Source organism: Fusarium redolens (genome assembly GCF_020744475.1).
Source record: "Fusarium redolens strain MPI-CAGE-AT-0023 chromosome Unknown BKA55scaffold_22, whole genome shotgun sequence".
In the NCBI taxonomy this organism is placed as follows: domain Eukaryota; kingdom Fungi; phylum Ascomycota; class Sordariomycetes; order Hypocreales; family Nectriaceae; genus Fusarium; species Fusarium redolens.
The window spans coordinates 118,245-130,884 of record NW_025763685.1 but is presented as its reverse complement, the minus strand read 5'-3'; the positions used below and the strand labels follow the sequence as shown (position 1 = coordinate 130,884).

Sequence of the window (12,640 nt, the reverse complement as noted above, 5' to 3'; positions counted from 1 at the left end):
GGTTGGATCTCGTGCGACGTGCAAAGAGTGATGTCATGGCGACGATGAAGATGTTGACATCATCCATGTGTAGATGCGGCATCACGATGATATATATGTAGCCTTACAGCGTGTAAGACATGACTTTTATCCTCTTCATTCTCATAATTCTTCTGTGATCATACACAAAGATCCTGCAAAAGCTCAATTGAACACTCATCTTTAAAGACTTCACAAACAAAACATTCATCATGTCTATGAACCCTGAGTCTGCTACTCCCCAGCAGGGTGAGTTCCGAAGCAAGGTTGCTCCCTCTGAGCCCCTCACAACCAAGGGCGTAAGTTCATCGTCACAGAGATACTCTTCATGATGCATCATACTCACATTCATACAGCACAAGCCCGGAGTTCTCGTTGGCAACGACGCCGCCCCCGAGTTCCACGCCGAGCAACATCCCGCCGGCACAGCTCCCCCCGAGAACACCTTCCAGCCCAACCCCGAGACCGAAGTCCCCGCCCAAGCCCCCGGTGCTTCGGGCGCCGTGTCCGCCTCCGCGACTCTCGGGGGCGCTACGTCCGCTGATGTGCACACCGGTCTAGGCAAGCCTGCCGCTGGGCAGACTAGCCAGGAGCTTCACGGTCGGGAGAAGAAGGATCGTTCTGGTCTTACGGGTGTTGGTGCGAACCCGTCTGATCCTATTCATGATATGGGTGCAGACCGGGATCATCCTACGAACTATCGTGGAAAGGGTGGTGAGAATGCGGTGGATTATCCTGGTGCAGAGGATAGAGAGCCTGCTAAGGCTGAGGAGGTTGCGAGTGAGCGCGCTTAGATGTTTGCTGTGCGGACGGGATGGAGCGACGTGTATTATTAGCCATGATGGCTTAATGAGTTAATGCCAATGATATGAACCAACGGCATGTATCAGATATCCCATGTGATACGATGTGAGGTCAATGGACAGTGGGGGTATAGGATCGGTTGAGGTTCGCCCGTGACCCAATGGCAAGAGAAGAGTGGTTAGTAGAATTGTAATGTCCCGCGTTCGTATAAGCTGCATCAATATGCCGGTAGACCTGCAGGACTTTGTCATCTTTAGCTCCGGCTGTCATCGGGCATGTCAGCAACACAGTCTATTATCAGCACCCGTCAATGAATCCTGGCCCGTAGTGTTGCACATGGTGAAAGGTGACACAAAGGCGACTTGACCGAAGACTCGATTAGCAACCATCAATGTGATGCAGTGTATGCTTGGGCATCAACCTGCACCATTTGCTTGTGTGGAACCAAGATAGTGGCAATGGTTCACTGCAATGCAATGCAACCAATCGAGGCATAATCGTCCTGTCTTGAACCGCGCCAACCGTCAGCCCTATGCAACCCACATTTTCAAGCAGATGAACTGAAGAATGCCTCGCGATGAGCCTTTTAATTATAGGATCAAGCGTTGAAACATGGATGTTACCATGATCGTCGAAACCCCTCGATTTGGATGAACTCAATTCTCCTCCCGGTCTCGGCAGTACGACTTTGACATCCCTGCTGAGGGCGTCCCTGGATCTCCCCACCCGTGATGGGAAGCTGGACACGAATCGATTGGTAGGCTATTCTCGGATTATGGATGATCGGACGAAGTGCGGCCGGTGTGACGGTCATAGATGCTGAAAAGATGAGGGGGACAGTCAATGTGAGGTTTTTCTCTATGATGGTTGAAAGCTTGAACCATTGACCGTGGGGGCTTTATTTCGAGGCATCATCTTAAGAGACATCTGGAAAGGTTCTGTCGCTATGCTGAATATGACAGTTTGAGCGCCCAATCCAGAAACCTCCGACTCTCCCAACACTTCTTTGGGCATTATTTCTCCTCATTTGTCTCGGAAGCAACGGCAGTTCTTCTTCAAGTCTGGGCCGAGACCCCGTTTCCATACTCTAGTAAGATCTCAGAGGTATCCACTACCACGCGCCATGCTAATAAATCTTGTTCTTGTTCTAATTCATGACGCACTCGTAATGGAAGGATTCATTTATTTAAAACATAACTATTATAGTAAGACTGATTACTTTCACATGCACTAAGTAACTTATCGCAATGTAATTTATAATAATCTCAGTCAGCTTCTAAATGCCGGGAGATATCATCAGTTATCTTTAATAGCCGCAATAACCGCCGTATGCACACCAATCATCTCAGAATCATCCAATCAAGGAACTCTATCCCCGCCGTGATCAGACCTCCTCCACAACCCGGCAGCTAAACCAAACCCATCCTGATCCATACCGTCTCGCCTCGTCGGTCCAGCGATCCACGGAACCACCGTTACAGCTAATTGAACTTCTTGATCCCGTTAGACACGTCAATAATGTAAGTTCAGTCTATCAGTTAAAGATTCTCGGGTGAATTATCTCCTCAAAGTCAATTCAATTCTAAAGAAGAACCTTGCTTGATATCGCTTGGCCCTCTCCACATTCACCTGCTCCCTTTTCCCCTGGTTCCTTTTAAAACCCGTTGTTTCTTCACACGCGGGAGTCATTTATATTCTTGGAGTTTGTCGTTGATATCATCCCACTCATTTTCGGGGTCTCGCCTCATGGCAAGCGCCACTGACTTTGAAAGATTCCATTGATAGGTTCTGCACTTTGGCTTAGCCAGGTACGGCACAGCACAGTATCGGCACATCAAGGCCCGTCCCCTGTAAGCTCCAAAACCGAGTACCGAGCTGTCCCCCCGTTCTACTTTACCAGAACGGCTTCTCGTCTCTGCACGAGTGGGCTTCTCCTCACACAAACGATCTTCCATTTCGAGCCGTGAACCAACAAGCTTTGTTTTTTTTTTGTTATTTGGGGTTATTGTTTGTTGGTGGAACCCCTGGTGCCTGGAAATCATGGAGATCCAGTTCTCGATCCCTATTAATGGAGGGCGATCCAACAGCTCGGCGCCGTAAGCCAGAAACCCTGTCGCAAATCCGAGCTGAGCTGACTTTCATCCTATCATTAGTTCTTCTTCAGAGACTGAGACTGAAAGATCTGCAAATGCCACGGCTTCAAGAGTTGGGACGCATAGGTTTGCGCTTGAGACAAGGGCGCGACATACAAGACGAAGCTCAAGTAGAGCACGCACGGGTTGTGCTACATGTGAGTTCAGTACATGTCTTTCATGAGTCTGTTACTAATGGCTTCTTAGGCAAGTAAGTGTCATGCAGTTGGTCGCATGAACTCAATTCCTTGGGTACCGCATGGCGTAAGAAACATACTAACATCGTGAAGAAAGCGACATGTCAAATGTGACGAGACAAAACCAGCCTGTCTCAATTGTTTAAAATGGAGAGGCTCATGCGATGGCTACGGCGATGCAGCAGCTACACCCGCCGAAAGCACCACCGAACCTCGGCCGCGCTCAACAGCCTCAAGGTCAAAAGCAACGGCGAACTCTGCGACTAAATCCCGTGCAGCGTCGAAGATTAATGTTACTACAGGCTCAACGGCTGTTGTGAGGGCCAGAGCACCGACAATTCCTGAGGAACCTCCAATCAACACGATCTGCTTCACAAGTAGTGAGCAGCGATCTTACTTCGATGAATGGTCGGCACTTAGTGTCGGGTTCCTCAGTGGAGGACTGGGCGATTCGCGATTATGGACGACTACGATGCCTCAACTTACGTTGCAGGAACCGTCATTGAGATATGCCGCTATGGCAGTAGGCGCACTGCGCAAAGCTTCTAACGTCGAGTTTGAAGCGTCATCGCCTGGGAATGAACTCGCGGGTGATAACAAGCACTACCTCAACGCAATTGTCTACTACTGCGAAGCTTTACAACTGCAAGCCAAGGCCAGACCAACGAAAGAAGGACTACGGACAGCGATGTTGGCGTCTCTGCTGTTCATCTGCTTTGAAGCGCAACGGGGAAATATGCCAGCGGCCCTCAAGCACATCACTCATGGCTTCAGCATGTTGAACGAGCTTGCGGCTTGTACCGACAAAGCTCCCAGTCTTGTCAGAATCGCCCCGGCACCTCCAGCGCTGGTCCAGGAGATCCTGGATTGCTATAAGCCCTTGGAACTCCAGTCGCGATCATTCATGGGGTCGTATAAGAAGTTCTTCTTCCCGCCGAAACCACCCGCAGTCGCTGCAAAACAGGCTCCCCCTTCACAGATCTCCAGTCCTCATTCTGTATCGAGTCCACCAAGTCAACCTGGTACACCGTGGGCGAGTGCACCCTCAAGTCAGCAGAACCCAGTTGGTCTTCCGAGTCCACAGAGTCAAGCAAGTCCGCAAGCCATGTCAGACCAGCAGACACCTCCGCGAGCGCCTCCGCAGAGACCCCCGGGTATCGCGCCGTTTACCAAGCACTCACCTTACTTCAGGCCAAAGCAGACGAATATCAGCGTAATTGAAGATATGCCCGCTGTTTTCAGCACGTTGGACGAGGCCCATGGCTACTGGACGCTACTGCAGAGGCAGCTTGTGCAATACATCCCTCTGCTAACAGCGACGACAGCACAGCTTGCGTTGACGAAAGTGAGGGACATGAAGGAACTGGAAATGAAGCTAGACAGCGTGAGGCAGAACCCCAGGATCTCAAAGTTTCTGGAGGAATCCAGGCATTGGCTTCAAAGATGGTCGACGTCCTTCAGTCCCCTCCTTCAAACCGCGCAGGACAATCGCCAGAACGATGCACAGTCTTATCTGCAAGCGATTAACTTCCATATCGAGTTTCTCATCCTTTACATTTACACCGCCATGCCACGATACTCTGGCGTCGAAACAGCAAAGGATCTCACACCCCAATACCGAGAGCTCAACGCCATTGCCGAGACATTGATCGCATCCCGTCCCAACTGTGGTTTCGCAATGGATTCAGGTTGGACATGGCCACTCTTTGTCTCAGCATTCGGCTGTCGCGATCCAGAAGTCAAACAAGACGCAATTCGCATTCTAGGAAAATACCCCATCCGAAACGCCCTTCGCGACAGTCGTGTCTTCCGCGCCATCGCCTTGAAGAACTGTGAAGTCGAAGCTATGAACGCAATGGAGGGCGATGAAGATCAGCAGTGGTTACGACTGAGGAGGAGAGAGCTTGTCTTTGAGGATCTGGGGATGAACATTATCTTTCGGTACGCGGAGAAGAATCAGGCCACGGGGGAGTGGGGGCTCATTGAAGAAGTGGCGGCGTTTATGGTTGGAGAGGATGGACAGTTGGATTGGCATAGACAGCCTATCTCGGAGTCGGTGTCGATTCTTTCGGGTGTTTGTTAAGGGTTTTTTGATGAGATAAAGGAGGGCTTGGGTAGTTAGCAAGCGTAGGAGTTTTGGCGTACGTGCTTTTAGGCTACGACGATGGCCAAATAACGGATTCTTACGACTTGTTATAGATAAGTGTTCGTAATCTGAAGATGCATAGCATCCAATGTCGTCTAGACGTGTTGTAGATAGCGTCTTCTGTGAACGTCGATAGATGGATGATGATACCATCCATGTTGGGAGGCTCAAACGCGTACTTTGCAGTGAATTGAACGTATATAAGATGACTACCAAACTCGTATCTGATGTCGCAACACTGTCAAATGTAAATCGTGCTTGTTGTTTACTTGTTTGGACGATATTTGTTATTTTATGTTGTTATCAGTCTGGTGTTGTTGCTCAAATTGCTGGTCGACTCTGGCAATTACCATGTGAAATCAGCAATTGACCAACAAATAGACGGCAAAGCTACAGGACAAGGACAAAATACAAATTGACAATACTCCAACACATACTGACATCGCATATGCGCATTAGTTGAAGTCATATCTACAATTATCTGCCGTTATTCTCACTATCATCCCTTTCAACTGCCAAGCTTAGGGTACCTACCTCGGCGCAGATGCCGAGGTCGTCGGCCTCAGGCACGCGCCACCTCCACATTCTGAGCGAGCACCTGGCGGGAAGTGACGTGCCTGTGCCTCGGGGTTCGGCGGGCCAAATCCCCAAGAAGACCAAGCCCAACGCAGCTGAGCTGAGCTGGCAGCACCTCTCCCACTCATTCCATCATCAAATCATTCCTCAACTCCAACTCAACTATCGCTATCAACGTTCCTGTCAATACCTTCACCAACGCCGATAACGCGTCATGGCTGGTGACTGATTAAACCCGCCAACGACCGACATCACGCGCGCACCGCTCCTTTAAATCACTATCCCCTTGTCCGATCATCGCCAACCCGGTAGAGAGGGAGAAATGGACCCTTCTCTGAAGCGCGACGTGCCTGCTTCGGCTGCGAATTCTACGAATTTACCGTCCGCTACGACGAATAAACAACAGAAGAAGCCTTCACTCGGTCGCATTCTGTCATTACCGCCCAAATGGCTCTCTACGTACGAGGAGTTTATAACGAAGAATGCCGGTCAAGTGTCGCAGATTGAGAGCGCTTTACGGAGCTTGACATATATAATTCCAGGTAAGCTTTTCTGGGACGAGTGTTAGGTTTGGACCCGTTTCTAACGAATGTTCAGGCCGTTTCCGCGATGCCGAAATCGCATCCGAGTCAATCCACTCGGGTGTTCAACTTCTATCTCTCTACCATGACTCCCTCCTCCAAAAGGCCATCGCGCGTTTACCGATGGCAAGCATGCCATCAGCACATGCTCGATATACACGATACTGGACGCAACGGAGTGGTGCCTACCGAAGAATAGCTATGTTTTTACAAATGATCATCTATACAGAGATGCTATGGGAAATGACAGCCAAACGACGAGGTGGCGAGAAGTCACGGTGGAAGGTAGTCGTGATCCTGGAAGCACTTAAGGCATTCTGCCGTCTTTTACTCCTGCGCATCACCCGGTCGCGTCCACTGGTCACGCCCGTGCTGCCTGAACGCGAGCCCATCCCTGAAGATGCGGCCGCAGATGAAGAAGAGATTGCGTACCGAAGTGAAAGTGAACTCATGGACGACGTTTCGGTAGACGGCTCTGCGTCAGGATCTTCACGAGACATGAAACCTGCGCACGAGCGCGAATGGACCATGCCCCGAACAGGAATGAGCTTACCATCGTTACCAGAGGGAGGAGACATCAGCTCGTATCTGCTGGGACGTGTGCTTACAGCTGACGACATCAAACCCGCAACTAAGCTTCTCAACCAACTCCAGGGAAGTAGTCAGGGTGCTGAGATACTGCAGATCTTGTCACCGCTTATCTACGCTTCAGCTATGGCCTACAACATCAGGAGAGGTGGCGACAAGAAGAACTGGACCCCTTGGTTGATTGGCTTTGCAGTCGAGTATGCTGCCCGGCAATTACGAGACCGAGGCTTACGAACTACATCCCTTGAACGGGAAGAATGGAGCAAGCGTGGTTGGGCCATGGGCTGGTGGGCGATGAGGGGCGCTGCATACGAGAATATCACCAAGGGAGTCGTCGGAGGTGTAACAAAGAGAATGCCCTCTTTCATCGGTGGTATCCTCGAGGACTATGAGTACCTCTGGGAGAATTACTACTTTAGCACGAGTGCATAAAGTGTACTACTCACTGCACTGACCTTGGTTTGGAAAGCGGACCATGTCGTCTCAAGTACATTGAAGATTAGACTTCGCCGAGACATGTCGGCTGACGATCTCGGCTACTGGACGTTTTGGAAACTTTTTCTTCAAGTAAACATTACGGGGCATAGCATATACGATCGGTAGATGGGCAAAGGACGGCTAGCCATGCGAGCTTTGACTTTGATGAATACCCGATTTGGAATACAACTCTCGCGCCGGTGTTGCACGATTGCTCTTCAACTCTCGCCCATGCGGTCTGGTCTTTCCCCAAGCCCAAGTCTAAGATCGAAAGTGGGAGCCCTCCTCTCCGATCTTATTCGGAGTGATCAAATATAGTGTTTCTTTGATCGTCCCTGATGGGGGTTTGACTGTGCACTTTGGGTGGTGCGGGTGTCTCAGATGGACGATCGCAAGGGTTCGCACGGACGAGAACACAAACCTGACGATCAGTTACACTTTGATCATTGTACGAGTTATTTTTTCTCTCTCTGTCTTCTTCTATAGTTTAATAAGGAAACGAAATGTAATCATCCAAGAAAAGTAACGGCGAAACTAGGATCGGGACTAGAAAATCGGTGACGTTTTAGTGGAAAGGGGGTAGAGCGGGGTGTAGGTCAAGTAAGAGCAAGCGAATGGAACTCAACTCAACTCAACTCCAGTGCGCGTGGCAGTGCTCGGCCGAGAACATGAATCCCCCTGTAAATGGAACAGTACCTTACAGAGGAGGATCCGTAAGAAGGAGGGAGAAAAGACCCCGATTCCGTTCGGCTTTCTGCAGTTCTTCCGTGTTCCTGAACTGCAAAAGAGAAAGACGGAGGTGCCAGGGTGTGGAGGAGGAAGTGGCGCACCCGGAGCCGGTGCGCTTGGAGGCTGGTTTCAAGTTGATTTGGAGGAGCGTGCAGTGGGCTGTTCAACAATAGTTTCACAGTCTTCTCCCTCTGTTGTTCAAAAATCTTTCAGCTGAAAAAGAGACAACAAGTTCTCGAAAGAGACGGTGAACGAATTGCCGGAAATGTTATCTCGCAAAAAAACGTGGTGCTACTCGGTCCCTTGCATGTAATACATATTTGACCTTTTATATACACCAAACAACAGGGTTTAGACGGTATATTGCTCCTTTGGTATAGAAACGTTCTGTTCCCGAGCAAGGTTTGTTAAGGTACCATGCTTAAAAAACCCTTCATCCCCTATTTCTTACCGTGCCTCTGTCTCTTTTATCTCCGGGCTATCTCAGCTGGGTAATTGTGTGCTGTTCGGTGCGTAGGTACCCGAGCCAAGGATGGTGAAACGTTTGACGTTGTGATTTTCTCTGTGAAGAGGGGGCTGAACGGGTAATGCGGGAGGACTAAAAAGTAACGATACACCTAAGAGCAAATGCAGAGGTACGGAGTACACAGAGTTTATGATAAGAAAGAGTTTGGTTGACGTAGGACTGCTCATGTTTAAACATAGAAACACGAACCCAAGTAATGGGCTAGAAAAGGGTCTTCAGCGACATGCTTGTTGCATATGATCTGCTTTTAATGCTGGAATACGAAATGGGATCCGCAAATGAATCATGTTGTGGATATGTATGTGCCTAAGGAGATTTTAGCCGTCATGAAGAACACAAGCTAGACACAATGGCTGCATAAGTGTCTCTGATAGAGCGGAACTCAGCGAGAAGTGATTTCACAAGGGATTCTCGTGACTTTTTGCTCTTTGGTGAAATTAAAAGCACAGACCCAGAGTCTCGGCGACCATGCCTAGAACATGATAGCGTCGTGGATCGGTTCATGTGATGATGATGATATGTAACCTCTGGTCCCTGACTAGAACAGATATGGATAAACTTTCAAGGACCAGTAATGATGCGACTGTAAAAATGTAAATCTATACGCGGGTGAGCAATATCGTGAACTGTGGGTAATGAGATGTTTGCTAATCGGGACCAACAGAGCGTTGTCAGGCGGGATGCAACTCTAACATCGTCATCATCAAGGTTCTCGACCTTTGGATCGCCATGGTTGCTTTTGTGTCGGTCGGTCAGGCTCAACGGCGAAAGGGGGCGGGACATGGGGAGTCGTGATACGCGAAATGATGCACGTAAGAGCGAGCTTCTCGAAGTTGAACAGTGCGTGGCCCGAACTTTACTGCTAGTTAGCTCTTGGCCAATCTCCCAGCCAAGCCAAGTTTTGAGGATTGACAGCGGAGGATTTTCTCTTGGTGCAGGTAGATGCAGACAACCGAGCTGAGGCTGTTGAGTTTGGTTGGGTTCGTTTGAGTTGGGGTTCGGCTTCGTCCTGACAAGACTCAGGCAATTTCCACATGTGCCGCGCCAGTAAAAGCTTACCCCTGTGCTGGGACGCATTATAGACCCTAGTCATCATGTTGCTTAATGCCCGGGGAACTTCAATTACAGTGCTGAGAGGCACCAGTCACTTCGCCTCGCTCGGAAAAAGGGCGCAGACGAAAACACAAATTGATTGAGGGTCCTGGTTTTGCCTGTCGTTCGTTGCGGGTGGAGAGGCCAAGACGGGAGGAGATAGGTAAGCGATGACGATGATGACAGCGTCAATCCAGGGGTTTGAGAGCTAGAGTTATCCAATCCACGGTAGGTACAGCAGATCCAACCACAACGTTTCTCGTCTGCCCCCTTGCGTTTTTCTCTTAATTTGATTAGAAACCAGAGGTCCGGGCTGATGGAAGAGGCGTTAAGGTGCGACTTTGAGTTGCAGACACGATGGTGCCATAAATCACTACGGGTCAAAAAGGCTAACCCAATAAGCCCAGTCCAGTCACTCAACCAACCCCGATCCCCAGCTCCAGCCTCAGCTTCAGACCCAGCCACAGGCTTGATCATCCTGGAAGCTTTGCAATCGAATTGAATGCTGGCCAAATTGAATTATCGTTATCTGGTAATTTATGACTTGAATTGTCTTGACCCGGCACATGTCATGATCTATGCCTGGGTTGGACAGTCGCTGCAACCCAAGAGCGGAACTCTTTTCAGCGTAGCAACCAACCCTTCACAGAGACCCTCTTCTAGGTCTTCTTTTCTTCTTTTCGGTCGCTACCCATGTTCATATAGAGCCACGGACACGACATCATTCGAGCCAAGGATGCTGCTCCTTTTCTTGTCGGGGCCTTCCCCTCGGACCAATACATGTAGTGGCTGATTGGCGGAAAACCGTTTCGAAACGCTCGACGGGCGGCGTCGACGGTTATCTTCTGTCTCATTCCAGTGCACAGTAAACTCTTCTCTGCCTGGCTAGGCTGGCCGTTTTGGATTGCGACCCTTGAATTGCTGGCTGTTGGCTTTACCCAATGTTCCTTGCCGTTGGTGTTTCAGGTGAGCATAGCTGTTACAGCGCGGGTTCCGGGTTCACGCCAGATCAGATCAGCATTTTGCCCAGAAGGGCTGTAAGCACGTTTTGACCTGGGTGGTTAAAAGAACTGTGCCTTTACGGGACCTACGGGTAGCCAAAATTGATCTGATTGACTGAATCAATCCCAGAGATTGCCAGAAAAACGTGGTAATCCATATCATCGTCAGCTAGCAAAACAGCTCTGATAACAAGGGACGTGCCACGGAGTATACTACCTTGATCGAGGCAAACCCCGGAGCAAGGAGAAGGGATTTGGAAATAGACAGCCCAGGATCAGCAGCTGGGCTCTTTAAGAGCGCTTGGGCAAAGGGCGCCGCCTTACTGTGTCGATAATGGGCAATAAATCTTTCTTGTGGATCATATGCCATGCTCGTGTCATGGGACATTCGCATTCTGAACAGCTTCATTACGGCCATCACGGCTTTCTGTGAATGACAGATAGGACTCTCGCTTCTCGGTCTCCCGAACACGACCCCATGTCAATTCTTGTCGCTCTGTGCCTGCAGCCGACGCGCGGGACAGGGGCAATCCTATTTGCTTGATTAGCCAAGAGACAATGCATTAGAGCGACAACGCAAACTTGAACACAAGCAAGCAGGCAGGTAATTGAATTGCTATCTTTAGATTCAATATGTGGTGAAACACAAGACCTTCTGTGTTTGTACGGCCACAGCACACACTGATACACCATCACGAGATGTTTTGGTTCAGGTAGGCAAGCTGTCATGTCACAAGTGAGCTGGCGCCTTTTCTGTCGCTCGCTGTTTGACTCAAAGCTCCCCGTCGTTCTCTAGATTGTCTGCCAGGACCTGGTTCTGAGCCCTGGCTCCTGTTGGCTTGGTGCTTGGCTTGGCTTCTGGTCTTGGCTAGGTCGGTTTCTGCTGCAAGACCCCCTGTCCTGGCTCCTGGGCTCGTCATTGACCCCTGGTGCCGCTTCGACCCAAACAGAACAAGGATGTGCCTGTCTCCTCGCCCATCAGGTCCCGTCTGTCGGTCGACGGCGCGAGAGGGGAGATCTCGTTGTTATGACGCTCTACAGAGAGATCGTGATGAGTTGATGGGCACAACTAGATGGAGAGGGAGGAGTAAGGTGAGATCGTCGCTGCTTGCTTAGTAGAGCGGTTATCGAAACAAATCGACGGGAACCATTCAGATGATGACAGTAGCGCTTTCCGTTACTTCTACAACGGCTTCATCCGCGAATAGGGACTTCGGTAGTGAAGCACAGCGCAGTAAGCAGGCATACAGACATTACATTGGCAATGCAGTCGCGGCCAGTCAATTCCTTCCTGTACGTCACGTCACTATTCAACTGTACCTGTCGATTTTATCTCCTACCTTATCCTTGATCTCTTTCCTTGGTCCCATCCCCCCCGATCTTTTTCTCCTCCACATCATCCATAGCTTCTCTCACTCTATTCTCCTCCCCTCCGTCATTCTAGCTACACTCTCTCACGAGGAATAAGCTCTCCTATTTTTGGGAAGCTTGTTCACTCGTCACGGGTAGAGATCTTGGATGTCGGACCTCTTCATTTCCACACGGGAAACCGTCACGGCTCGTCATTAATCATTAATTCTTGTGAAACTCTGGCTCAAGAGCCGGACAATACGGGACGGGGCTTGGGAGGAAAAAAAAAAAAAGGAACAGGCCCCCAAAAAGACCGCAACAGCAAGGTACCCGAACCTAACCAAAGTGGTGCCCCATTTTAAACAACAGGGTCAATTTTGGTTGGTTCAAGCTCTCTCTTCCGACCCCATTGCTCCTTTCTAG

At 49.9% G+C, this 12,640-nt stretch overlaps 3 protein-coding genes across 3 annotated transcripts; all 3 read left to right on the top strand.

The window, feature by feature from the left end:
* Positions 1-230: 230 nt before the first annotated feature.
* BKA55DRAFT_525600 (uncharacterized protein) lies at positions 231-812 on the top strand (the record flags this gene model as incomplete). The annotated part of the gene is made up of 2 exons (XM_046188767.1): positions 231-317; positions 375-812. The coding sequence occupies 2 exons, from the start codon at positions 231-233 to the stop codon at positions 810-812; spliced, it is 525 nt and encodes a 174-aa protein (XP_046043080.1).
* A 2,050-nt stretch (positions 813-2,862) lies between these two features.
* BKA55DRAFT_525710 (uncharacterized protein) lies at positions 2,863-5,234 on the top strand (the record flags this gene model as incomplete). Its single annotated transcript, XM_046188778.1, has 3 exons — positions 2,863-2,918; positions 2,976-3,116; positions 3,245-5,234. 3 exons carry the CDS (start codon positions 2,863-2,865, stop codon positions 5,232-5,234), a joined length of 2,187 nt encoding a protein of 728 aa, XP_046043079.1.
* Positions 5,235-6,195: 961 nt separating this feature from the next.
* BKA55DRAFT_525508 (peroxisome membrane protein) lies at positions 6,196-7,474 on the top strand (the record flags this gene model as incomplete). The annotated part of the gene is made up of 2 exons (XM_046188761.1): positions 6,196-6,415; positions 6,471-7,474. The coding sequence occupies 2 exons, from the start codon at positions 6,196-6,198 to the stop codon at positions 7,472-7,474; spliced, it is 1,224 nt and encodes a 407-aa protein (XP_046043078.1).
* Positions 7,475-12,640: the final 5,166 nt, after the last annotated feature.